This window comes from Mustela lutreola, chromosome 6 (assembly GCF_030435805.1).
Source record: "Mustela lutreola isolate mMusLut2 chromosome 6, mMusLut2.pri, whole genome shotgun sequence".
In the NCBI taxonomy this organism is placed as follows: Eukaryota; Metazoa; Chordata; class Mammalia; order Carnivora; family Mustelidae; genus Mustela; species Mustela lutreola.
The window spans coordinates 85686862-85714225 of record NC_081295.1 but is presented as its reverse complement, the minus strand read 5'-3'; the positions used below and the strand labels follow the sequence as shown (position 1 = coordinate 85714225).

Here is a 27364-nt window from a genome sequence, read left to right as displayed (position 1 = left end):
TCATTGCCTTGGGTTCCCTGCCGTGGTGTGGGGGCATCAGGGGCTGGACCTCAGGGGGCGTAATTTGGATCTGCCTGTGCTCTCAGAGCCAGGAGCATGTTGTTGAGGATCACGAGCTTCCAAGTGCCGAGTTCTACCTCCACATCCAGAAGCAGTTGAAAATTTCCTGGACAGGCATGCAGCTAGAAATCTTAAGAACACAGTCTTTACCTCTTCTGCGCCCAGCCCCTCTGCACCCCAGTCCTTTTTGTGAAGCTGACTTGAACATGATAGTTGTCGTCAGTAGCTGCTGTCACTTGTCCTGGCTCTGCCTCCCTTTCCTGGAGGACTGGTCTGAGACCAGGCTGTGGCCCAGCCCTGGTGTGTGCCGTCACTTCCCATAGGAGTTGGGATGGGTGTCTGCTGCCCTACGCAGCGGGGACCCCTCACTTCCTTTGACCTGCCAGAGGAAGGATGCCCATCTGTCAGCCACACAGCTTGGCTCAGAAGTGACAGGCCTGTGGGAGCGCAGGCCCAGGGCTGAAGCACCTTGTAGGCCTGGCCCCACCCACAGGCTGCATCCCACCCTGCAGATGCCCCAAGGGAGCTGTGTGGGCCCGGGAGCAAGACAATCCCCCACCGAGAAAACTGGCCAAGAGTGCAGGCTCTGGGGCTGGTCAGATGGCATCACCTTCATGTATGAATAATAGCATTTTTACAGAGAGAGTGATTTTTCTTGTGCTGTTTCCAGAAAACTGCTTTCAGAGGCACAGACTTTGCACACAGGACGGTAATGACTTTTTAATGACCTTAAGGGGCCTGGGTGTCCAGGCAGCAGTGAATCAATCTCAGTGGGAGGCTCATCGTGAGAGAGAAGATGGAACACCTGAAACCAAAGGGGGAAAAAACAAACCACAAATACATATATTTTCTTTGGTAGCGGTACTTGGTAATTAGACAATTACAGGAAACAGCTTCCCAGCAGCTGGCATTTCCACTGTGTGAGCGGAGGAGGGATGGCAACAACTGTGAACTCCTCACATTTATTACAGAAAATATTATTGGAGTTTACAGTCGTGGGTGCCGTGCTCTCCTCCAGCGCATTCTGATGAGCTGTGAGCATTAAACCAAGAGCAGAGCTCCTCCTCTCCGGGGCTCTGGAGGGCCTGCTTGCTGGGCTTTTAATGAGCTGGGTTTTGAGCCCACCCAGAGTCTGGCTGGTGCTGACAGTAAGCCCTGGGTCGGGGGTGAGGGGTGGTGGGGGGGTACGTTTGGAAGCAGGAAAGAGGAGGTGGGGGAGGCCTGTGGAGAAACAGGCTCTTCTTCCCCAGGTGCCATCATCTGCATGGGGCAGTGTTCGGACAGAAGAGCCTTGGGTTTCACATGACACTGAGTGACCCCTACTTCTCCCTCCCCTTTCCTGCCCTGGCTCAAAACTCCTCCCAGAAGCCCCCACACCTCTTAGAGGCATGCCCCCTCACCCCTGAGGTGGGCGCATTTCACAGATGAGGAAATGTATTGGATGAACCCCACCGACCTTGATCACTCTTCTCTTTGGCCACACTCGTGTCTCAGTGTGGACTTGGACTATACTCTGTGCCTGTTGATGGCGAGCTTTGTTAGAATCCCAGTTGCCTTCACAGAAGGTAGGAATGCTCTGAGTGGGGATGCTAGGTACTGACTGCCTCTCTCAGACACACATCAGGTGGCACCCCGTTCCATTCCCCCAACTGTCCTATGTCGCAGGCCTCCTGAGGATGGAGGGCAGGAGCCCTCAGCATCTAACCCCCCCATGGGCAGTGTTGGCTGGGTTAACAGTACCGTCTAACCAGGCACACGGTTGTGCTTCCTCTCACAGGTCCTGGCAGTCTGTAACTTTTGAGAGACAGCCCGCCTCCTTCATCCGAATCGTGGGAACACACAACACAGCAAATGAGGTAAGGGTCTCCGTTATGAGCGACGCTGTGCTGTTTCCTGACATAAAGGTAAATGCTACATCCCGAGCTAAGAAGAACTGTTTGTTCTCCCCGCTAATGGGCTGTTGTTCAGAGAGCCTGGTACACAAGAAAGTCCTGCTCTTGCACAGTGGGGATATCATTATCATTTTTAGATGGCTCTTCACTGGGAAATGAAAGCCAACTCCTGTGGCTTTGCTTACTCCCACCAGCCTCCTTGTGGAATCGGCCACCACAGAGACCTTGAGAGGTCACATGCCCTGTCCGCAGAGTCATCCGTTTTCCCAGACGACAGCTATTCCAGAGGTCCCTTGGCCCTCTGAAGATGGTGTTTAAGGAACCTCAGGCCCACAGAGGCTACCATGGCAGACAGTTGCTGGTTTTCTGTCTATTCTGTCCTATGCCAGGCTGCACAGAAATGCTTATGAATGGGCCTGTTCTTCCCCTGGCACTCAGGCCCAGATTGTTCCAGGGGACCACGCTGTTTGTAGGTGTTCCTTCACTTTGGGATTTCATGAGGGAAGAGTGGGTGGTTTTTTCTCCCGTTTTGAGCACCCACAATCAGGACAGCAGTCAGGTTAAAGGCCTGAGCCACAAACATTGCCATGCTGTTTTCTCTGGAATGTAAATGCCCCAGAGAAATGCACTGGGTTCCTCTGGACCAGAAAACAGAGGACAGGGGCTGCCTGGGTGGCTCAGTTGAGGAAGCGTCGGACTCTTGATTTCGGCTCTGGTCAGGATGTCAGGATTTAGCCCCATGTCAGGCTCTACACTGGGCGTAGAGCCTGCTTGAGATTCTCTCTCTCCCTCTCCCTCAGCCCGTCTCCCTGCTTACACTTGCACGTGCTCTCTCTCTAATAGGTAAATAAATAAAATCTTTTTAAAATATAAAAAATAACTGGAGGGCACCTGGGTGGCTCAGTGGGTTAAGCCGCTGCCTTCTGCTCAGGTCATGATCTCAGGGTCCTGGGATCAAGGCCCGCATCAGGCTCTCTGCTCGGCAGGGAGCCTGCTTCCTCCTCTCTCTCTGCCTGCCTCTCTGCCTACTTGTAATCTCTCTCTGTCAAATAAATAAATAAATAAATAAATCTTAAAAAAAATAAATAAATAAAATAACTGGAGAAAAAAGAAAGGAGAAGACCATGCCCTTGGTGAATAGAGAAACCAGGACACCTGAGTGTGAGGGAGGCTGCCATGACTAATGATACCGGGACAGCCAGTGTAAACCAGGATTGAACCAGGCGCACCTGGACCGCTCTCCCCTCCACAGTGTGGCTTCCCAGTGTGCTCACGGAGGCACCTGGGCATTCACACACACCGTTTAAGGTGAGGCCAGTGTCAGTCAACACAGTAAGGAACTGCTTACCTTTGAGTGGGTGTTGAGTGAGCACTGGTGGCTGGATGGTGGTGTCTAGTGTATGGCCACACTGTTGACTTCATCTGCTGATCATGCCCTTGCTTTTTATGCTCGTGCGTGTTTAGTGTGAACCTCTGAAGGACTGCTGGTTAAAGACTGGAATCATAAGGAACCGTAAGACTGAAATGGGAAATGAAAGGCAACAAAATGGTAACCGCTCTGCAGCTTCCCCTTAAGCTGCTCTTTCTCAGATCTGTCCGGGGCTAGCTTCCTGGGCGTGTGACCAGACTAGTTGCGTGGAGCTCCACACCCAGAAAAGGGCTCTGTGCTTCGGGTTTAATGCTCACCAGTACCATCTCGAGTGCTTCACAATTTGACCTATCACTGTGTTCTTGTAAGGGCAGCTGCATGGGACCATGGCTCATTCACCTGGGGCTAGGAGCCTCAGTTCGAACACAGGCCCCTCTGGCCGTCCCAGGACAGGTTCTCAGGCACCCACCCTCCACTCCCCGTGGGGGCCTAGCACATTTGCAGGGAGGGTCCACATCTAGTATGAATTTCACCTGCATCACAGGATAGGGCCCCGGGCGCCTGTGAAGGGTCTGCCCTGGCTTCAGGAGTTCCCCTGGCCGAGGGATTGCAACAGGAAGTAACAAAGGAAAAGCCTGTGTCAGGTCGGGAGAGAAACTGTGGGAGGAAAGAAAAAGCTTTTCTTCCTGCTTTTTGAATAAGAGGCTCTACATTTTCATTTTGTGCTGAGCCCTGCATATTACATAGCTGGCCCGGTTGGTGCATTGTGTTTGTCAAATCAAAATTCTCCAGAGCACGTCAAGGTGTTTCTGGTACTTAAGAACGCATTTTAAAAAGTGAAAATATTGTGACAATTTATATTTATTTTGCCTTTTTATTCGTTTAGAACAAAAATGATAGATGCCTACAATGTGTTTCTTACGGAGAAGAGCTGATAAACAGAAGCCTGAAACTTTCTCTCTTACCTCTTCATTTCACAAATCTGAAAATTAAAAAAGTAAACAAATTGAGATTTTTTCTTAAAGCACAAAATTAAAGAACTCTAAACATTAGGTCATAAAAAGCACCCTTTTCTTTGATGAGACAATAAAAGTATATTTGAATCTGTATTTTAATATATATTTGAGCCCCAAACCAAGTATCATCATATTTTAAAATATTTTTTTCTTTTTTAAAAGTTTTAATTCCCATCTAGTTAACATAAAGTTTTATGTTAGTTTTAGGGGCACAATATAGTGATTCAGCAATTCCATACGTTACTCAGCATATTTTTAAATTTTTGCCTAGAAATCCCAATTTTTCTTACCACTTAAACTTACATTAAGTTACGTGTTTATTATGTACCAAATCAGAAAACAATTGATCTTTCCATAGTACTGAATCAACGTAAATTTGAATATTTTTCATTTGCAGTCACTTATTTCTTATGTAATACATCCAAAAAACCCAAGCAGTTCTGTCTTTAATTCCTCTGTGGGATTCTGCAGTTAGGTATTCCAGCAGAAGGAATTCTAGGTCAGAGAAGGCGAAGGAGTGAGTGGGGTGAGTCTGATGAGTGTCTCCCAGAGTTTAACCCCAACCCTATTCCATCAGTGACCTTATAAAGAACAGTTTCCCATTACAGACCCTGAAGTTAGAGTACAAGATCGCCTCTCACCAGATGAGCTTCCTGAACTGTCTGTGTGGGGAGATCCAACCCCACTGACCAGCCCGTTTGAATGGGTTGACTAGTAGGCTGCTAATTAATCGGTGCTCTGTTGCATTTGGCTCACGATCCTCAGTGTGGTATTGCCAACTGGGGAAACCTCTTAAGTCATAAAATAAATAATGAGCGGGATCAAAAGGCAGGACCCACATACTGTCTTTCTCAGAGCACATAAGAAGGCACAAAAGTGCTGAGTCTCCCTGGGAATCAAGAATGCAGCGGACTCTCAAAGACAGCATTCTTTTCTCCAATGTGCCACTTTCTGGGGCATTATTTTAAGACAGCATCATCTGTCTTAGAGAACAGTGGGAATGTGTATACATCAGTGTGGTGACATTCAGACGTGAGAGAGACCAGGCTGCACTAAGGGAAGAGGAGTGACTGAGGTTGGTCCAGCAGGACTTCTGGGGAAGGCAGCCCCAGGGGAGAGCTCAGATGGCCCAGACAGCCAGGGAAAGGAGGCTGTGGGCACAGTCAGGAAATGGAAATGGCCGGGGGTCTGGACAAGCCCCATCCCTAGTCCCATAGAAGCCAGAACCCCGCTGTCAATCAGAATATTAGAGTCAGGGTGCTGCTTTCTCACAGGTGAGGGTGGTAGAGGGAGAGGCAGGGGTTCCTTAGCCTGTCACTGCTTGTTTGCCAGGTAATGTCCATGGCCTCCCTTTAGTCAGAGCCAAGACCTTTAGAGACTGAGTGTTACCAGAGGCTTTTGGAAATTTCAAGAAGTGCAGCTGGGACTGGTTTTTAGCATGTGTGGATAATGGAAAGAGAAATGTGGGTGAATACCTTTGCCCCACCGCCCCACAGAAGATTATTTTATGCAGCTGCTGCCCCTTCCAGAGAGGAAGTCAGGCAGGGGATGACAGGGGGAGCGTCGCTCAGAGGTGCCTGTGACTTGAGGAGCATTCCAGGGGGTGGTGGTTGGGCCCTTTTGGCAGAGCGTGGGAAGTGCCAACGCAGTGTGTCCCTGGGACGGGGGCTTCCGGCTGCTGTGGGGCTGGAAACCACCCCGACATCCACATCCCTCCTGCTGCTGGACTAGCAGAACCCCCCTCCCCCCAGGCTAAACCAGCCTGGGATTCCTTGCCCAGTGTAGACGTGTGTGTCCTGCCCCTGCGGCCAGGCCTTCCTGTGTGCAAGGCCCACCTGCGGTCAGCCACGTGCTGGTCTCCAGGCCTCCCTGCCATGGGGCTCTTGGGTGACAGCAGCGTCAGCCACCATAGAGCTTCAGATTTCTTGATCACCTGTTTTGGCATACTTCTGATTTCCTGCAGCATTTCATCCCTGTCCTCTGGGAAGTGTCTGTCTGCTGCTGCCGGCATCTGTCTCTCATCTTCCTTTGTGAGCGCCGCAGCGAGGAATTCATTTAATTTTTTAGCTACAACTCCTGTCAATAAATTTCCCTAATGCTTACCTCACAGCCTCCTCCACTTCCTTCAGTGACCTCCTGCCCTTGTGTACTTGGCATCACCCTTGCCGTTTATCTTCGCTCCCGAGCTCATTTTCCTTTCATTCCCCACAGCGTGTGCTTTGTCATCCTCCGCTCTGCAGTCTCCCCCGTGCCGGGCACGCCTCTCACACGGCTCGGGCTCCTCTCCTTTACCCTCGGACCCCTCTCTTGCATGTCTTCTGTGTGCTCGCAGCGTCTCCTTTGTCCCCCTGTCACGCTTAGCACTAGATGGCAGACACGTGTCTTTCAGCTCAGCCGCCCTCTCGTCCTGCTCCCCTTGGTTGCTTCCAATTGTCGGACTGTCCCCGGGGCCGGCAGCCAGCAAGGTCCTCCTTGGCTGCTTCCTCGGGCACGTTGCGCTGGTCCCGGTGCCTGGCCGGCGATGGCGTGCTCGTGCCAGTGCGGTGGCCCACCGCAGCTCTGAGTGCCCTGGAGGCAGACGGTGCTCCTCTGTCCAAGCCTCTCTTGTCTGACAAAGGGTAGAACCGGGGCCCATGGACAGCACCCCACGCGTCTTGGCCAACCCGAAGCTGCCACTCTGGTGACTGCAGCCAAGCTGTGCTGGCTGGGATGCGCACCCCGAACAGGCCCCTTTGTTTTCATTCCAGTAATGATCGTAGCAGAGCCTCACACCGCCATCCCCGGAGATCAGATGGGTCCAAACAGGATCCGTCCAGGGAGGGACCTCTGAAAAGCAATCCATGGATTAAAGGAACAGAAGTTACACCTGTTTTGGGTTTTTTTGTTTGTTTGTTTGTTTTTTTAATGGCTTTCCTGGATGCATGGGTTTGAGAGCAAGTTCTGGAATGAATTTTCAGTACACAGAGCTCAGGGACACAGACAGCCCCTGGGGGGAACAAAAGGATTATGGGAAAAACGAGCTATCTGCAATTAGGACTGTGGTCCCGTTCTCAAGAACCGGGGACAGTGGAACGTGAGAGCCTCTGCCAAGTCAGTAGGCGAAGCTGCGGAGGGAATGGCTGGGCTGCCTGTCGGTCGCTCTCAGGGTTCCTTTCTACTTACCAGGTGTGTGTAGCTAAGGACAGAGGCTGTGTCGTATTAACTGTGTGTCCAGGCACCTTGCGTGGGCCCTGTGCGCGTTTGCATGGAGAGCCTGTCAGCTGAGGGAGCGAAGGAACCATTCGGTCTGTCCGTCCATCCCTCCCTCGTGCATCCTCAGCCACCAAGGGCAAGGACTTAGTGCTCCTGCTTCTCCCCATCAAGAGCCTGTGTCACTCCAGAGGTAGACATCCTGCAGCCACCCTGAAGAGCTGCTGAAAGCAGACACTTTTGTAAGTGGAAGGGCAAATATGCCACATGCCTCCGCAGGTCCCATTTGAAGACCCTCGTAGTAACAATTGCTCTATTTATTGAGCAGTTACTGTGCTCAGTACTGAAGCTAATTAAACTGTCCACTCGGCAGATGTGAAGGAGAATCTACTCTCACCCACTTTTTAAGGATGACGGACAGCCCTTCGCCTCTAGCACTGCGGGAGTATAAACTGTGGTCATTGCCGGAGAGAGGAGTCTGGTAAGATCTAAGGTTGGACATGTGCGCGCCTACCCTAAGACGAAGCATCTGACGCCCGTGGGTATTCTCTAAAGAAGCTCTCACACGTGCTCCGGGTACAAGAGTAAAGACGCTCCTAGCAGCACTGTTCCTACGAGACCCAAGCAGGACACCTCCTAGTCATCCGTCCGGGGAGAATGGAAAAGCCAAGCATCGCTGGGCCGTCATCCACGCTGTCATCCAATCACAGCATGTCAAAGCAAAGAAGCCAGGCACAGAAGAGTACAGAGAGTAGGATTATATTCATATAACGTCAAAAACAGGCGAAAGTAAGCTGTCATATACAAGGATGTGGACACGGGTTGTGAAACTTTTCTTTAAAAAAAAAAAAAAAGGCGAAGGAATAATTATTATTAAAACCAGAACTGTGGTTTCCTTGGGGTGGGGAGGCTGGGGTCCGGAAGGGCCGTCCTCGTGGAGGGACAGAGGGACCCCGGCAGTGTTCCTGGGTTGTTGCCCCCCGTGGAGTCTACATGGCGGTCACCCTGCAATTATTCAGCAAGCTGTTCATTTACATTTTATGCATTCTTTAGGGCGTGGTTTCCCCAGTAAAAATGTCCTAAGCAAAAAGGAAAATTTGATGAGGAAGCTAGAGCTGAGCAATGTTAAGTATTTTGCCCAAGGTCACCCTGCTGGTGAGTGCCAGTCAGGATTTGAATCCTGGCAGTTGGTCTCTGAAAATCCAGACTGCACTGTCTCCCAAAAGGACACACTCCGTAATAGTAGAGCCCTAGAAATGAGTCCAGCTCTGCCCAGCACAGTCAGATGTGGTAAGCACATGACTCCTGTGGGCACACTGAAGGCACCAGCCCTCTCCAGATCTGGGAGAAAAACGAAGGCAGGGCCCGGCTTAGAGCTGGTGGCCGTCAGCCAGGTGAAGAGCAAGCCGTCCAAACTAGAGCCCAACAGCCCAGCGGATGCAGACCAATGCAGGGCCCGGGCCTGAGGAGGAGGCTTCCTCATCTATAAAATGGACCACAGGAGCCTGGCCCTTGGGACTGGAGAGACATGGACGAGATGGGGTGCGGTGGCAGGCTCCTCTGCTCTCATGCAGGGGACGTGCGGTGCGAGGGTGGCCACCGGAGGGTCTGCACAAGCCTGCAGCAGCAGGACCGAGAGTCTGCAAGTGGCTGCTTGAGCTGCCCTCCAGGACCACTCAGCGCGGAGCCCAGAGTGAGGCAGAATTTATTCACAGGCATCTGTCAGGCCAGTGAGTGTCTGTGGGTCCCAGTGCCATCCTTGTTCCCATAGCAACATGTGGCTCAAGTGAAGAAAAAAACACAAAAACAAGGAAAGGGACTCTTTTTGTTGTTGTTGTTTTAAACAAACAAACAAAAAAACTCCTTCCTGGCCTGGTGGTAATTATTTTCCAGACACCCCCACCAAGTCTGATCGCACCCTCCCTGGCTGCCCTGAGGTCTTCCCCTTGTAGCATCCTCTAGAGGCTGTGCTCTAAGCCCCCAAAGGCAGGGGGCCCCCAACGCAGCCATAGGCTGGCTCTCCAGGCCTGAATTCCTGCGCAGTCAGCACGAGGCCTGAAGCAAACATCCCTGATGCAGAGACTCAAGAGATGACAGAGCAAATGGACCAGTGAGCCTCTCCCTCAGAGAGCTCCTGACCTCAGGCTGCCCCTTCTGCCAGGGAGGGGGACCCTGGCCTTCCAGGGGATGTCACATAGCAGTGACGGGGAAGGGAGGTTTCGAAATCAAACGTGCTCAGGAGGAGAAATTACTAGTGCAAACCAGGCTTCCAACGGCACCAGATGCCCTGTGGGGTGTATGCAAGGCAGAGGGCAGGATTGGATGTGGGCCAGACACAAGACAAGCACAGGAACAGTAGGGCGTTGGCACGGACAGGTTAGCCTGGCTGCCACCTGTGAGTTTGCGGAGCCATTGCCCGGGTCCCTCACTACACGGCACTTCTTGAGGATGGAGATGGTGTCCTGGTATCTTCGGGTCCCTGTACCCAGCCCTATTCCCCACAGCGTAGCCCCTCTGTAAATCAGACCAAGGGCCAGAGCATTAGTGTAGGGTTCTGAGAGAAATAAGCTATCGGGAACCCCCTATGACAACTTGCATCTGAGGAATGCGGGAGAGTAGAAGATTGCACCAGGCTGTAATCCCCATGACCTTGAAGAACGGCCGGCCCATAGCTATGGGCAAGTCTAGGACATGGGCATCTGGGGCTCCATGTGCTGGCCTTCCAACCTGAGGGGGCACAGGCAGGCTTCTTGATGCCCCATCCAGTGGGAAGAGGGCCTTGGCAAGGCCACACCTACCAGGTTCTACCTGGGAACTGGAACATTTCCCCTTTTTTGTTTCTTAGTCTTTTTTTTTTCCCCCCCAAAATAAAAAAGATACCTCTAACACTCCAGGGCCAGAGTAATGATGATGGGAGAGTTAACTGTACTCCCTGGAGCTCTGGAGTGTGCACACAGAAAAATATGGTAACCAGAGATTGCAGGGCTACCTGGAGTGATAATGTATTAGAAAGGCTCTTTTTCTAGAACCTTCCAAGCATTTAAGTTCCAGGGATCTGTGGGAGCCCTGGCCTATGCGAATATGGGAAAGTAGAATTGAAAAGTTTTAAGAACTTGCCATACCTAAGCAATGTCACCAGGAATCATATTCCTGTACCTGTTAGGATTAGATAGTTGTGCAAAACAGTTTGGGCATCGTATCACCCCTAAGCAATACTGAAAAAGTATTGTTCACAATCTGGAAATATCTCCCGTTAACAAAAGTTTTCTTAACCGAAAACCAGGTTTTGGGCTATTCAGATGAACATAGGGCTTTTGCTTATAAAAAGGGGTGTTTTGTTGGAGAAACTTGGACTTCAATTTCAAAGGAACAAAAAGTGAAACGTCCCTGCAAGAGAGACGCCTATGCGGTGTTCCTGTGATGGGTGTAAGAAAGATGTTCATTGTCACCGGCATCGGGATCCATGAGCACTTGCTGACCGTGGCATGGGTGCAGGTGCCGCCGCCACAGACACCAGGAAGCGGCGGGCTCCAGAGTGGTATCGCCCAGAAGCCTCGTCTTTGTGCTTGACTTGCGGGCAGATATCCCTGAGAGACGGTTATCTATTTTACCAAGATATGTCACCTTGGAAATCTAAGTCGAAAGCTTGGGTCAGGAATGCCATTTGTATCGGCTGGCATGAAAGCAGTCGGGGAAAAATACTCAGGAGAAACCAGAAAAGCAAGGTAGAGCCATGGATCAACATTTATTAAATTTTCCCCATTTTTGCTACAGTTCACGGCAGACTTGGCACAGCCTGGGAAAACGAGACGGGGCTTCTGTGCATCTGAGAGCCTTGAAGCTCTGTGGTGCACACCGTGCTTGGGGAGGCCCAGTAATGAAAGAAGGCATGGCCTGCAGCTGGCTGAGCCACTAGCCCGAGCCCCAAGCAGAGGCCCGTGCGTCTGTGCGCATCCTTTCCAGGTGGCTCCCGGAGACAGGAACGCCCCAGACTCTCTCAAACGTGTCGAGAATTATGGCTCCCAGAGAGGAAAGGCAAAGTGATAATAAACAGCAGCTACAAAAAAGGACGCCCGGATAGTGACTCAGGCTGGGTCGGACTCGTACACACGACTACCTTCCAAATTAGCCAGCTCCTCTCAGGGGATAGATCCAGCAGCCGTTGAAGCTGGTTCGGCGAAGGTGCCCCTTTGTGAGCAGCGGCAATCAAACAGGCTAATGGGATACATGATTGCCGAAAAGGGGCCGGGAAAATGATGTGGTGGCCGCGGTAATGGTTTTGCATAAATCAGTAGTGTGACTCTGCCCTGTATGCCTCATTCGCTTTTGGTCACATCCTTTCCGATGGATATTGCAGTCTTGGGAAGGTTCGTGGGAAAGCAATGGAATGACAGGAGCTTCTGAGCAAAGAGAAACCCAGGACCTGGCTGTTCCCTCTAGAGGGAGGCAGAGGAGCTTGAGGGCACGGCCTGCAGGGTGTCCACTCCGGAGGGCAGCCTGGACCCCCAGTCTCCCCCAGTCTCCCCCGGTCTCCCCCGGTCTCCCCGCAAACAGAGCAGAGGCCCTGCAGCCTCTCTTGCCTTGGGCACTTCAGCAGAGGGTGCGAGGCCGCATCAGGGAAGGAGCCAGTTTCCCCACAACAGGCTCACTCTCCACCCCTGCTCCCAAGAAGAGTCGGGCCCCTCTCTGGGTGCCCAGGTTCCCAGGCCTGTGCAAGGTGATGGTGGTGAGGCACCCGGGCCTGGGGCCTGGCTGGCCATTGGCCTTGTGCTGTGTTGGGTTCAGGGCCAGCACACTGTTCTCCAGAAAGGGGAGCAGGCTTAGGAGCAGCTCGGCCCTTGAGGTTGAATCCCACCACTCACTCCTGGGACCTTGGGTGCACTGCCCTTGCCTCCTCTGCGGAGAAGTAAACTCCTACCAGCAGGGGCGCCCTGTGCCCCATCTCCCCTGCTCAGCACCTGGTCAGTGTTTGTGGTCCCTGGGGCGCTTAAAGTTTAAAAAATAAAAACAGGGAGAGGATCTGACGGCAAGGACAGGCCCTCGGAGGCTGGCTGAGCCTGGAGCTCCCCCCTGCCCCCCGAGACCCCGCTGCTGCCCCCTTCTGTAGCATGGCCAGCTGCCGTCTCTCCTTCCAGAGAATCTTTCCAATCACTCTGACCCTTTTCTCTCCTGTGTCTGTCTCACCATGTTTCTTCTTAATTTGGGTCATTCTTCCCTTTAAAAATGACTCTTTCCTGTTTATCCCAAATCACTGAAGTCTACCTCAGGGGGTTTTAGGATTTAAAACCCTATCTTCTTCCTTTAGACACTTTCCCCCCTTTTAAGCAGTTTTTATTATTTGTATTCCTTTTGTAATAGTTTTAATTGAGTCATTTTTAAAGAGCCGCCTCTGTCTGGAGCCTCTAGCCCCCTGCCCAGGTCTGGCCAGCTCCTCAGAGTGCTGCCCCAAGCCATGCCCTCCACTGCCCCCCACCCATACCCTCCTGCTCTCCCTCATCACCCTCTGCTGGAGAGCTCCAAGGGCCTCCGCTCTCCTGCTGCGTCTAGGGCTCCCTCCTCTGGCCTTTCCTCCTTGGCCGCCTCAAGCTTCCCTACTCAGCTCAGGCATCTCCTCCCCCAGGAAGCATCCATTCCCTACCCCCACTACCAACCCCCAGCTGGCTGGGCACTCCTCTGTGCCCTCAGGGCTCCCTGTAGGCCCAGAGACCCTTGCTCATCCATAATGTCTCTGCTGTCCCTACCGGATAGTGCCCCTCTGAGGAACCAGGAGTCACGTGGTGGGCATGCAGGAGGCGCCTTGTACATGTTGTGGAGTGAATGCATGAATGTGCTCAGACCTCCTGACCTCCACACCCCAGTCACCTGCTTCCTTCAGCCATTCCTACCATACATGTAGGACCCGCTCTGCCCTCTATGCCTGGTACCCAGAGGCACCCTTCTGATCCCCACTTCTGCCTGCCCTCTGCCTGCTCATTGTAACTCCCACTACACATTTGACCTCTTAGTTGACTCCAGCCCCGACCTGTCTTCCCATTTGTAACACACCCTTTTTCTCTTAGAACCATCAGCACATAGTTTGTGACTTACTAAAATTAACTGTTTCCTGTATGTTGCCTTTGAATCTGGCAGAGCCTGCTTGGCTCTCCGGAGCTGCTTAGGGAACCCACACTGAAGTTCATTGGTCCCTCAGAGACACCCTTGGGTCCCAGACTGAAGCTTAGCATGGAGGTAGCCCTGTCCCTCCTGTCTGCCCTAACTTGGTTGGAAGGGCCAACCACTGGTGGCAGGAGAGCAGTGGCTAGGATCTCTGGAGAAGGAATAGCCATGGCAGAACATGAAAATGGCCCATGGAGATTGCTGTCACTGTTGCTAGGCATGTGGGGGATAACAGCCATTTGCACTATTACTTTAAAAAACCGGTTAGTTAAATGGGCTAAAGATGGTTGTGCAGTTCACATCACCCAAGTTAGAGAAGAGAGATGTGAGGGCTGGAAGTGGGAATGGCAGCAGCAGGAGGGCAGCAGGAGGCAGGCCAGCGAGCATTTCTTAGGTGCCCATGGGCTCTCCCAGCACCATGTGGAGCAGAGGCCCTGCCCCTCAGGCTAGGGACACTGATGGGACACTTTCTAAGATGAGAGGCATACTCCAAATGGCCAGCCGATAGTGTGTGGCCCCAGAGAGAGGCTTTCTAAGTTTATTTTTCAATCTAGAGTTGAAACACGGATGTGTTTATTCCCGTGCAAGGCCTGTGTGGGAGAAAGGACAACCATGCCTTGGTCCTTGAGCCCCAGGGTTGCTGAGATGGAAGGACAGAGACAGGAGTGGGGCGGGAGGCCTGAAGCCTCACAGGGCCTGTGAGGCAAGATCTTGCCTGGAAATTCAGGGCACTGAAAAGCTCGCAGGCACACAGGGAGGGAAAACCCCTTCCATGTGGAGGAAAGGTCGTCAGTCAGTGCATGGGTCAGCATCAGGCCTGCGGAAAAGCCTCCGGAGAGCTTTGGGCCAAGAGCATGGGCTACAGGTCAGAGGGCGTGATGGTGCAGGGTTAAGGACTCAGGGTCAGAAAAGGGGAAGGTGCAGTAAGTGCAGCGTGCACACAGTTCCCTTCCAGTAGGTGAGACGCGGGCTCTGGGGACAGGGTGTGACCGGACTGGACTGAGAGAGAACAGGATGTCAGTTGGCTTACGTAGGAGAAGCTCCAGGGAGAGGCTTGAGAGAACGTGTGGGTGGGATTCCAGGCAGCGGAGGTGTGTTCTGGAGGGGGGCCCAGTGTGCCCTCAGCACCCCACCCACACTTAGAAAGAGGAGTGCTCCTAAGGCCAAACAGACCATCACTAACCTGCCAAAGGATGCTCTTGTCACTTGAAAAGCTTAAAGAATGTTAAATTGGAGAAGAAGAGGTTAATAGCTGCCACGTAGAAGATGTTCAGGTTTGCCTTCATGGCACAGGTCACAGCTGATGGCCTGGACAGTTCAGAATCACAAAAGGCCCTCCTGTCGGGCTCTTGCCGGGTTAGCACCTGCAGACGGACCCAAACGGGAGCTGGTGCTCCAACAGAGAGGAGGGGAAGAAAGGAAAAGGAAGGAGGATGGGGGTGACTTGGCACCTCGAGGACGCCAGGAAGCACCGTGGCAAGAACAGGGCCGGCCTAAGCTTCAAGGAGAGAAATCCGCTGCTTCTAAGAGAACCGGCTCTGCCAAAATGCACAGGACATACCCGAGGATGCATGGCCTCCGTTAGTCTTCATATTAGAGTTTGAAATGTGACATTTGAAACAGCGGTAGAAAAATGAATTGAAGTAGGAATGGGGGGGAATAGTGATGCAGGAAGGTGAGCACAGAATTTGTATTTTAACTACAACCTCACAGCTGCCATCACCTGTGTCTTCTCCTCTGTGAGCCTGATTCTACAGTAGAAGGTTGTGTGTGTGTGCACATGTGTGTGGGGGGGGCATGGTGCACATGCTCAAGCCATGGAGGCCACAGAGCCCCTGGGACGAAGGAGGGAAATTCTTTGTGGCCCCCACCCCAACCCCTCCTCCAGCTGCGCCGCTTCCTGCAGGGAGAGGGGCAGGTGCCCACCAATCCTGTTTTGCGTTCTGCCCACTCCCAGGCTACCAGGGCCTTTAGCGCTACAGACAGGCCCTTATCCAGGAGCAGACTCACCACACGCTGGCAGATCCAAAGCTGAGCAGCTCCTGTCCTGCCAGCAGGCCTGCAGAATAAAGGGAGCCAGGCAGGGGGATGGCTGTTTTCCTGGAAGTGCTGGGCACCCTTAGTCGGTGTGTCCCACCCTCACAGGCCAGAAGGTGCCATGCCCCTGGGCCACATGGCCTGTCCACGCAGGCTCCAGGGTCCCACCAGCCAGTGCAGATACCACTACACACCAAGTTCACTGAGAGCGCTACCACTTTCCCCGTCTCACTTGTTTAGCGGAAGCCTGGAGACAAAAGGGAGAAAGCCTGGGACAGGTAGTGCCCTATCAGCTGTCAGAGAGCCAGCACCCTATCAGCTGTCCGTCCAGGAGGCTGTAGTCCAGCCGCTGGGTTTCTGCCCCGACGGTCCCCCCGCCACTGTCCCATCAGCAGCCCAGCACACCAGTTCCTTTAAGACTCTCTGGCAGCATCAGGCTCCTCGGGAAATGCAACTCACCCCTAAACCCCCTTCCAGCTGAGGCTTCCAGCCTCCCGATCACTGCCCCTGCCTCTTGCTGGGATCCACCACTGCCAGGCCCATCCTCACAGCCCTCACTTTCCCCCGTGAGCCTGTACGGCCCTTCCTGCACCCCAGCCTCACTGCCCCCCAGCTGCCTGGGCTCCAGCCTCTTAAGTCAGCTCATCCCAGAGTTGTCCCACTTTGCTGAACTTCACCTCTAAGTCAAGGTTGATATGTGTTTCTCATGGACTATAGCGCCTCCTCTTGGCCTCTGTGACCTCCTGCGCAAAGCTCTCCCCCATCCTTGAGGACAGTACGGTTGGCCTGGAGCTGACCACACCGCCCTCCACCTGCGGGTGGCCCTGCCCGCGTGAATCACACATCTCACAACCTGTCAGCGGCATGTGCACTTTTGAGGCCAGAGTCTTTGTTATTGGAGCTGACGTACAGGCCCAGCCCCATGGGAAGTGTCCAGTCTGTGTTCACGTGATGAGCAGATTCTGGGATATTCTTCAGCAGAGACCTCGCCAGCCCCATGGAGTTGGATCTTTCCCTCGGACACCACTGGCCCTTTCCTCCTAAAGTCATCTGAGTTATTCCCCTTGCCTAGAACACTTCTAACCCCAAAATGCCCCTCTTTTCCTTCAAGCCATGCCTATTCACTTTAAAAAGCACTCCCTTGAGAGCTTAGAGTCTCCCAGGGGCAGCAGCAGTGGCCTTCAAACATTTTGTTTGCTTCTCCCCTGGAAGAACTTGGGAAGAAAAGTATAAGTAACCTACTGAATATTTAAGGTTGAAAAGAAAATATGATGTTGAAATACAATTATTTTTATAAATATGAGGTAAAAAATACACATTTTTGTAAGATGGAAGATGAGGAACCAATTATTAGGAATAAATATTTGATGACATGATTCACTAAAATAGATTTTAACCCACTTACTGAATAAGGCACACCAAATCCGAAAGTCATCATGCAAAACCTTCACTCATGGGTTTTAGCCAGCGTATCTTGAAGATGTTTTAATTCTGGAATAATTCTCAATTATGTTTTAAAAATCACATGAGTCATGAGTATACCTCACTTCTGAATTCAGAATATCTCCCTGGGCAGAGCTGCGCCCTCGCAGGCCCGATGCTGAGGCGGCTCAGGGCCCAGCTTCCCTCCAGTGAGGGTAGCAGGGCGGTTGGGAATTCAGTCACGTTCTCAGACAGTCTGAGCATGTGCGGGCACTGAGGATCTGGAAGTGGATTCCCCTAAAACTGCCACCATGCTCCTCAGAAAGTGGCTTGGCCAGTGCCACACCAAAGACCACCACTGCCGAGGAGGGTCGGGGCAGGCCCTGGGGAGCTGCAACCCCAGAAGGGTCTGGGTGTTGGTGGAGAAAGGAATTTCCGCCCGGGAGGGCAGGCCCACTTCCTTAAAGGCCCAGCTCTGGCGAGCGTCTGGCTGTCCCTTGACACCAGTGGAGACCTGCACACCGCCAGGCATTTCAGGCTCACACCCACACACACTCACATGGTGCCTCCCCTCGCGGCTGAGCTGTGCCCCATCCACACTGGCGCCGGCCCAGCCCTGAGCAAGGAGCCCAGGCGCCGGCCCAGAGACTCCCCGGCTGTGGCCGTGCTTCTCCGCTCCTGAGGGCGGCTGGCTGTCCCGCGCCAGCAGTGCGTCCCCGACCCGCCCGGCCCACGTCAGGGTGCACAGTTCCCTTCCCGAGGGCTCACTGGGGCAGAGAGGGAGGGATCCACCTGGACCCTTGGAGACAAGCCTGGTCCTCCCCTGGGGTGACGCCCTACTGGCTGCTTATTTTTTAATATCAGCTTTATTGACCCATCAGTCATGTACCGAGCCGCTCACCCACAGGGAGCGCGGCACAGGGGTTCAGCAGAGCTGTGCCGCTGCCCCGCAGCCACCCTGTTGGCTGTCAACCCAACTGCCAAAAGCAGGGTTCATCCACTCATTCAAAAGGAAGAGCTTGGGGGACGAGAGTAGCCCGGAATGGAATCATCCAGTGAGAACATTTAAAAGAAAGATTTTATTTATTTACTTGACAGAGAGAGAGAGCACACAAGTAGGCAAAGTGGCAGGCAGAGCGTGGCTTGATCCCAGGACTCTGGGATTGTGACCTGAGCCGAAGTCAGATGCTTCACTGACTGAGCCCCCAGGGGACCCCAGCAGCGAGGACACTGTACGGGAAGCCATGCCATACTGCCTGTGACTATAGCCCATCAGCCCTTTACTTCTGTCCCAACCGACCGAGAGCAGTGTCCCACCTGGTCGCCTGCCCCGTGGCCGCCTCCTGGGTGCAACACCTGCCGTGCTCACGAGGCCTTTGCTCTCTCCTGCCAGGTGTTCCACTGCGTCCACTTTGAGTGTCCGGAGCAGCAGAGCAGCCAGAAGGAGGAAAGCAGCGAGGAGTCAGGGCCTGGGGAGCCCAGCCTGGCGGGTCCGCAGCTCGACCCCCACGCCCTGCAGGCCCCAGGAGGCAGCTCCCTGCCTTCCAGCCCCGGCTCTGCCTCTCGCTCGCCCAACCGACAGCACCAGTAAAGGGGGCGCGGACATGGAGGCATGCGGTGGGCCCTGAGGGCAGGGGCCAGGACTGGCATCCTCCCGGGAGGGATCTCCGTCTCCAGCCCCTCTCCCCTCCTGGGAGGAGCAGACGGCGCTGGCAAAATGGACACAGGACAGGCTTTCTCCCAAGGACAGAAAGGGGCCACGTTGTTCTCCTCTCAATTTGTTCAAATCAGGCTGGTCTCCAGGGGGAGAAAATGGGTCTTCAATCTTCATCAAGTCCACCATTAACACCCTACCTCTCTAATCTAACCCGGGCAAAGAGGCCGCGGTGGACGGGCCGGTGTCGGAATGCTGCGACGGCACCAAGCTCGGGAGAACCCATCAGGCCTTTATTACCTCCAGGCACCCTTTCGGAAGTGGGTTTCCATAGAGTGTTTGCTTTTCTGGAACACATTGCCCTGGCAACTAAATGATTTTTTCTTTCTTTTAGTTATTGTCCATTTGCTGAATCATAGGTGTTCCAGATCTTTTTGAAATGCTCAAACAGCAAATCATTTGTTGTATTCCCTTTTGACGCTGTAATTTTCCTTCCTTAGTTTTGAACGGTTAGGCCTGGGGTGGAGCAGAGAAAAGCTGTGTACAGCTCCTGAATGAGGCACAGATGCAGCTCGTCATGGCACCGGGGCTGACAAGGAAAATCCTCTGAGGAAGTTCAAAAAAATACACAATGAGCAAATCAATCCGAGGATACTGGAGTTAATAATCACTCGAATTCCTGAGTTATTAACCTGTCATTCCTGAAACATACCCAGCCCTTAAGCTTGGGAGGCTGACAAGGAAATGGTTATTTTTGCCACCTGCTAATTTCCTGTTCCTGAGTCTGTAAACGTATCTGTAAGTCCACAGCAGCTTCCGGTAGGGCTCAGCCCACCCCTGAATCACCACCGGTTAGCTGGGCCCGTGGGGACGGTAGTCCCCTGTGCCAGCGAGTGTCAGCAGCACGCTCCTGGGGCTTTGCGGGGTGGTCATGGCAGTTCGGTCTTCGCTGTGTCTCATCCGCAGACCTGACTATTCGGCCAAGGTTGAGAAGAAAAAGTAGTTCTAAGCAGCTTTTCTCCTCCTCCTCATTGAGCGGATGGCTGCCGCAGCCTGACGGGGCTGCGCTCCCGCTCCTTCCTTAGTGCTTTCCAGCCCGGCGCTAACTACCCTTTGTAACGTGCTTAGCCTGCTGTCTGGGGTTCACTCACCTCCGGAGCCCGGCCAGGCTGAGCACCGCGGTCCCCTGGCCCCCCAGATGCAGGCCCAGGTCCTCTGCACACCCTGTGACCTCCACTTGGAGGAGGGTGGGCTTACAGGGGGTTCCTTTTGGGGTCTTACGCTCACTGGTTGCAGGTGGACACAGAACCCTTCTAAGTAAATGCTCTCCCCAGTGTAGCTTGGTCTTGAGTGATCTCTCACTATGGCAACAGCAGCGGGGCATCAAACCACAGGATTAAGCCGGAAGGTGGGCCTTCTGTTTGAACAGGAGCAGAAGGAGATAGTGGGGGAGGGAGGTGCGGGGAGAGGAGCCACAGCACCGCCCATCAGCTCAGCTCACTCATCTCACCCCTTCCCCACTGTGTGGAGCAACTGGAACCCCTGAGGGGTGCCAGGCATCTCACAGGAGACGAGAGGCTCCCATGACAGATGGCAGTGCCGCTCGCTCGCCATGGGTGGCCGCACTGTATGACTTGGCCACTGCCGTTGTCAGCATCCAGGACGTGGTCACCAATTAGGAGGAAGAATTCCTGTCTACTCAGCACTTCCTTACACAGCACGGTCATTACCCGGCAGGGAACAGAAGGAGCCGAGAAGCCAGCGAGTGCAGAGTTCAGACGCCTGGAAAGTCTCCATTCAAGGGTTTCTTTTTAAACCTTGAGGTCACCTGTCCAGAGATGAGTCCCTGGGCTTGGCTGGCACCGCTGACCTGGGAAGAGGTAAGTGGGCTGGTTGAGGACCTGGAAAGTTCGAGTCCTCTACCTCCAGACCGTTGGTCCCACGGGCCCACCGCACACGCCACCAGGCCAGGTCTGGCAGCCCCGTGTCACATCGAAGAGGCACAGGCCGAGAAGCTTCTGCACCCGACCCACACGTGGGTGCCTCCCGGCCAGCAGCTGGCTGCCTCTTCCTCTCCCCTGCGGATCTCTTTCCTCCGCTCTCCTTGCACATACTTGCCCTGAGGGCTGTCTCAGGGGATGGGAGTTTGTCAGATAAGGAAAGGAAGGGGAGGATGAGGTGGTGCAGCAGCAGGGAGGACAGGGACATGGCCTCCTTCCCACCCCACAGCTGTGGCCATCAGGTCCCCCCACTTGCGTCTCCTGGGCCTGGCGGGAGGCCTCGCTTGCATGGAGGAAGCTCGCCAAGGAAGCTCCGAGAGGCTGCTCTGGCCTACCCTGTTACCAGGCCAGTGGGCTCTGCCTTCCGTGATGGGCCTTTTAATTTGGGAAGCAGGGGAGGTGGAGGGCTCTTTCTGCAGACCCCAGTCAAACTGTGGGGCCCCAGACAGACACAGCTCTCCAGAACCCTGGCTGGTGCTGTGGACTCCTCCCTGCTGCCAGCTAGACCAAAATGGCCCCCACAGTTGAAAAGACCAACAGAGCTAAATGGGAGTGCAGGTAAGACAGGCCGGCCCACAGCCGGGAGGGGTCCCGGATGCCTGCGGGGTCCTCAACCCGGCTGTTCCCCTGTGAAGTGTGAGGAAGGAGTCACAGCCGAGTCACGCAGGGCCGGGGCACATGAGGGCCCTTGCCCTATGCAGGTACAGACTGCGTGGTCTGAGGAGAGGTCAGGTGAAGCCTGGCCCTCCGTGGGGACCGATAGCTGGGTGCTGGTGGCCTCTGGCCCATTATTGTGATGCTTCTCAGTTACTGTGAAACACCACCCTTGCAACCACCATCCAGGTCGGGAAACAGAACATGACCAGACCCCCTGCCCTTTCCTTTAGGCCATGATTTTGGGGAGAGTAAGAATCCACTGCACTGGGGCTTTGGGGGATAGCCTTTGCCTCCTGATTGCTGCTGGGAGGGCCGGCTGGGGTGACACTGGGCACCGCAGGTGGGGCCTGCGTCCACTGTCCATATGCCCACGGGGCTGGCGGCCAGCTCGTCAGATCCAGCACCGCCGATCTGAAGCAGGGTGATAGTATGACAGGCGTGCTCACACGCACACACTTGTTTTCCCATATTCTCAGTGCTTCTTCCTGTTTCACTTCCGACTTTCGTTAGAACCACGAGCCTGTGATGGACGTGGGGCTCTTCTCAACTGCTCTTTAAATCGTCACTTCTTAATCTTATTAAATGAAGTGTCGATTCCTGACAAATACATTAAAATTGTTTTATTCCTAGAAGAGTTAGGAAAAGAAATTATTTTCAGCAAGAATGGGATGTGTTTGTTAGACTGATTCCTTGGCCCCCAAAAAAATTTTTTTTGAATTGTGCAGAAATTGCTCAGTAGTTATGCTGTCACCCCAACTGTCAAATTGCTGTGCAAATGGCTCCAACCCAGTCAACTTCACCTTTTTTTTTTTAGAAGATAACAAAATTGTAATCACTTATTCTTTCTAGAGACTCAGAAGAAAAAGAAGGTATAATCTGCAATAGAAAGACCCTGTGTGCCGAGGGTCACTTGGGAAAAAAGAGAGGGAGCAAACCCCATTGCGGGCTTCAATGAAGAACCTTCCTTTAGACAAGTTAGAATGGTGTCAAAAGACGGAAAGAAAATGAAATGTGTCTCCTTCCAGGAGCTTCTCCTCATTAGCACTGGCTTTTAGGTGTGCCCGTGTCAACCCCGCCTCCTGCGCAGGTGCCCTCCTCGGGAGGCCGAAGGCCGGAAGGCGCCGGGCGGGGCGGCCACGGGGTGTGCGGCGCAGCGGGCGAGGGCCAGGCTCCCTGTTTCCGCTGCTCCAGCCATCGATTCCGTGTGTTTGTCCTGACACGGGCTCCAGCAGGAGTTCAGTGCTCATTAGTGGCCTGAGGAATTTAAAATGCGGCTCATGGTTCTGTACCACTACGGTTTTTATTATGATAATATTAAATTAGAAGTCGTCTGGGTGCCTGGTGTTTGCTCAGGACTTTCTGGAAAAGGGGAAGGGAACGGTTTAGATGGCATGGAGGGCAACTAGGACGCGCTGTTTCTCCTCCCCGGAGTGGACCAGCCAGCTTAATTACCGAACGGGATGAGCGAATGCGTGGGCAGGGTGGTGAGAAGGGTTTGCTTGGAGGATGGACCCGCTTCCCATTTGCCTCAGCCCTGGCTAGCCCTGTGCGGTGTCGTGGGGAGGAAACTGGACATGGTGACTCTGCTGATTTCCATCAGACTGGCTGGGGGGCCGTGCTTCTCCTCCCTCTGCAGATGTGGGAGCTGTTCAGACAACTGCGAGCTCCTCCGTGGGACTCCCCCCCCCCCCCCCCCGCCCCCAGGTCCCTTTAGACAGGACTTCCTGCTGGAATGCGGCCTGGGCCCTACCTCCATCGCAGGGGTGTGGCGTGGAACAGACCAGCTTCCCATCCCACACACTTTGAATATCCCGGTCTCTTAAATTACTCGTTAAAAAATATAGTAAAGTAGTAATGTTCTTGGGATAATATTCCAACCTAGCAGGAGAGACAAGGGTGCCCTCATTCTCATCTGGTTCTGAGTCATCTTGACCTGGGCCAGGTCATTTCCTCTGTGATCGACTCCTTGCGAGGGGTGGTAGTGCCCCCTTACCCCCTGCCCCTCAGTCCTCCTTCCCGGACCCAGCCCCTCCCAGACAAAAGCCAGATTGTGAAAGGGGCCCGCCCACCCCATCAGGTTAGTTAGTTGGTTTTTGTTTTTTTTTAAAGAACTGAAATATTACCCAAGGGGCCTGAAGATTCACAATCATCCACCTATAATTTATGGTAAGTGTCTCGAGCATTTACCATTTGCATCCTGAGTATTTATAGCCCTGAGCCAGGAGCCGTGGGAGGAGGAGGAGAAGGCCTCCACTTGCCTCCACCACTGTCTTCTGTTCAGCTGTCCCTGCAGCTGGGACAGCTGAGGAATGCCACCTCCAAGGAGCAGGGGGCTCCGTCACACCTAGAGCTGAGAGGCACCAGCTCTGCACAGAACAGCTAGTGCTACTCTGAGCAGAGGAAAGATGGGCAAGAGTCCGAGAGACTTCTAGGGAGGGGATCTGGGTTCTGGGGCTTGGGTTTCTGTGGATGTCCTGGGAACACCAGTGTCACTACTTCCATCCACCCATCCGTCACCAAATATTCACGTCCTGTCACATGAGCCCCAGGGTTTGTGGCCCAAGACAGGGTTGGGGGGGCCGGCTGGTCCTCCCATGGCTGCTTCCAGCCCCATGTTCCAGGTCACTCCTCACCCACATCTCCGTCCCCCAGGGCCCCGGTCCCAGCTTCTGTAACAGTTGTTCCCTCTAAGACCTGCCCCAGGCTGTGGGGTTTCGCCATCCACAGGGCCAGGCACCTCCGGTGAATTGGGAGAAGCTGTGACAGGCGAGATCAGCGGGGGCCCTGGGCCAGGCTTGCTGTGGCGTGGAGGAACAAGCACTGGGCCGAGTACCCAAGGGCCTTGGGGCCCAGCCTCTCCCTGCCTTGTCCCCCCACAGGACAGCTTAGTCCTCAGAGCTCCCTTCTGAGAGGCAGCGGCCACTCTGAGGAACACCCAGAAATCTCCCTGTAACTAAGGTCCTGAGGCCACCCCTACCCCAGCTCCTGGAAAAGCTGGAGGGGAGGTGGGCCTCAGGCTCAGCCTCCAGAGGGGTGTGTGGAGAGGGTATCAGGAGTGACTCAGGGTTGCTGTGTGGCTTGACCCACGAGCCACTCTTGCCAAACCCGTGTGTACCCTGAATTTACCGGAGAGCACCAGCCTCCTCTGCCTTGGGGTTTCTGGGCTGTGCTGTTCTCTCGCTCTCAGTACCGTTTTTGCTGGGGGCCCTACATGGCATGACGCTGGCAAGTGCATGTGAACCCCGGGCTACGACCCCACACGACTACACTTGGCCACCTCGGACCTTGGCCTCGCACTGAACTTGTTGCCTAGAACAGCCGGAGGTGGGTAGGCATGTGTTTTCTTTTCTGAAGCTGCACTCAGGACTAGGCACTTCTCTTTGCGGACGTCCATCCGGGGGTGTTGGCAGAGTGCTGTCAAGGCCGTTTAGAAACTGAATTTAGGCACTGTCGTGTAAGCAAACCCTCCTAGTTTTGCTCCTCTAGAGCAGACTGCATTTCCAACGATTCCAGGATGTGCTGAACAAGACAAAAACCAAATCCAGAGAGACTGCGCTTCACCACGCAGCTGCTCCCGGTCCCCTCAGGCTGTGACCAACCACCCTGCCTGGGCCCTTTTCTCCATACTGGGGACGTAGCAATGACCAACGAGCACAGAACAGGCCTGTGTCCTGCCTTCATGGCCCTTGACTGAGAATGACAGACAGACAGACAATATCCATGAGTCTGTGTGGGGCTCACGCCCATGTGCTCATGGGAAGGAGAGGACTAGAAGTGGACGCTCAGACCGAAACCAGGAAGGTGCTAGCCGGGAAAAGCCCTAGGGATAAGGGAGAGACTGAGGCCCTCCGGGGAGACCTTTCCAGGAGGAGGGAAGAGCGGAAGGGAGGGCCCTGCCTTGCTGGGGGCTGGTGTGGTATAGCCTGGTGGGGCAGGGGAGGGAGCGAGGCCCAGGGTGATGGACCTGGGGGGCAGGGGAGGATCCCAGGATCCTTAGAATCTAACACTGGGCTCTTGTCCAAGTGACATGGGAGCCAGTGAAATGTTCTGAGCAGAGGAGAGCCCTGGTCTAACTCACACTGTTGTCCGGCTCCCTGGCCGCCCTGACTAGGGAATTCCTGCTGGGAAAAGGGGTGGGAGCAGGAGGGGCGAGGGCTGTTGCAGAAATCCGGGGAGAGGTGGTGCTGCCTGGACCAGGCGAGCTCCGGGGGCTGTGCAGGCAGGATCGAAAGGATGTGGGGGTGGGTGCCCTGAGAGAAGCGGCAGGGTCAAGGTCAACTCCAAACGGGGTCGCCTTCCCAGAACTAGGGATGGGGCAGGCAGCTGGGGACACGCAGGACTGGTCCAGAGAGAAGGCAAGGAAGCTTGACAAACACAAACCCTAACAAATTCTTAAGAAAAACAATACAGGGGCGCCTGGGTGGCTTAGTGGTTTAAGCCTCTGCCTTTGGCTCGGGTCATGATCTCAGGGTCCTGGGATCGAGCCCCACGTCGGGCTCTCTGCTCGGTGGGGAGCCTGCTTCCCCCTCTCTCTCTGCCTGCCTCTCTGCCTACTTGTGATCTCTATCAAGTAAATAAATAAAAATCTTAAAAAAAAAAAAAAAAAGAAAAACAATACAGAGTGTACAAGGTGGTCCAGTTCCTACTGGTCAGTCTCTGATGGAAAAGCAGCCACCTCTCACTTATTCTAGTCCTAAGAGTGATGACTTATTCTGGTACAGCAGCTCAGCAAATTTAGGGGTTGAACTGCTTTACGGCAGGGAGTATTGGTTTGCAGGAAATAACTCAGGATTGTATTATTACGGGAACCCGGACACGTCAGGATGGCCATGTTCATTTCAGCTTAGCTCAGGGGATAAACTGCCTGGGTTTCTGGTTTTTTTTTTTTTTTTTCCTGAGCGTGGTGTGGAAAGTCTGTCATGGTTGTACCAGGTTTTTCTTCTACAAGTTTGAGAGGGGTCCTGGAAGCAGTCCACAGACCACAGTGTGTAACAATCCTCTGGAACATGATGGAATGCCAGGCCTCCACCCATGCCCACAGATCCTGCCTCCGGCCGGGATGGCCCAGGGATCTGCATTGTCAGGCACCCCACAGCTTTGGCCCTGACAACCCACCCAGACCTGCAGGAACACGGACCTAGAGGTGCAAGCAGTTGAGACCCCAGTCTGGAGCGGAGGGCTGCCGAGAATCCAAAGTCCCCACAGTGTTATGGAGCTGGGACGTGATCTCGAGCAGGGCAGAGACTGGTGCTGGGCTGAGCCCCGGAGCCCCAGCAGGCAAAGGTGGCTGAGGGACCAAGAGACCTGTGCCTGAACACCTGATGGGCACAGCCTACAGGGAGGACATAGCAGTGGGGCCCATGCCCCAATGGTTCAAGAAGAGAAGAGGGCTGAGGACGCAGGGGATTTAGGGGGCGCCTGATTCGGGGGGAATCTGGTTTTCTGGAATTGACCACCTCTGAGACAGTACCTGAGGCTGGCTGTGAACTCGTGTGGGTACCTGGGATCCTCACTTTCCTTTCTCAGTGTTTCCAATCCTCCTAACACACTCTACTTCCATTTTACCGGACTTCAAGGACAGCATTTGCCTGCCTCTGAGGGTCTTAGCTTTTCTTCTGTTGACAAGATTTTTTCCACCAGCGACCAATGGTTATCTTATAATACCTGTACCCAGGATATGCTTGCCCAAGACTTGGAAGGATCAACCCTTCCAAAGTGACTACACAGTTTCAGTCCCTTCACATGTCTGGGACTGCCAAATTTCCAGTATATTCTACTTGTTTCACCTATTTAAATTTTGAAGACCTTGGACTCTAAATTCAAGATAGCGGACAGCTAGTTTGGAGATGCCTTGACTGAAATGTAACACGTCCAGTAAGAAAAAATGAGCAAACACTGCCTTCCCCTCCCTC

The 27364-nt window shown here is 53.8% G+C and overlaps 1 protein-coding gene and 1 long non-coding RNA gene across 2 annotated transcripts in view; one reads left to right on the top strand and one right to left on the bottom strand.

Annotated features, from left to right (window-relative positions):
• Positions 1–19439, top strand: part of BTBD9 (BTB domain containing 9) — a 417303-nt gene extending 397864 nt beyond the window's left edge. The window contains exons 10-11 of the mRNA XM_059177843.1: positions 1838–1916; positions 18535–19439. Coding sequence (XP_059033826.1) covers positions 1838–1916; positions 18535–18732 — 277 coding nt within the window. The 3' untranslated portion in view covers positions 18733–19439. The remainder of the gene's footprint in view (positions 1–1837; positions 1917–18534) is intronic.
• On the bottom strand, positions 766–13068 carry LOC131833916 (uncharacterized). The gene is made up of 2 exons (XR_009354688.1): positions 3301–13068; positions 766–865 (listed from the first exon to the last, which is right to left on the bottom strand). It is a non-coding gene; the product is annotated as an uncharacterized LOC131833916 (long non-coding RNA).
• Positions 19440–27364: the final 7925 nt, after the last annotated feature.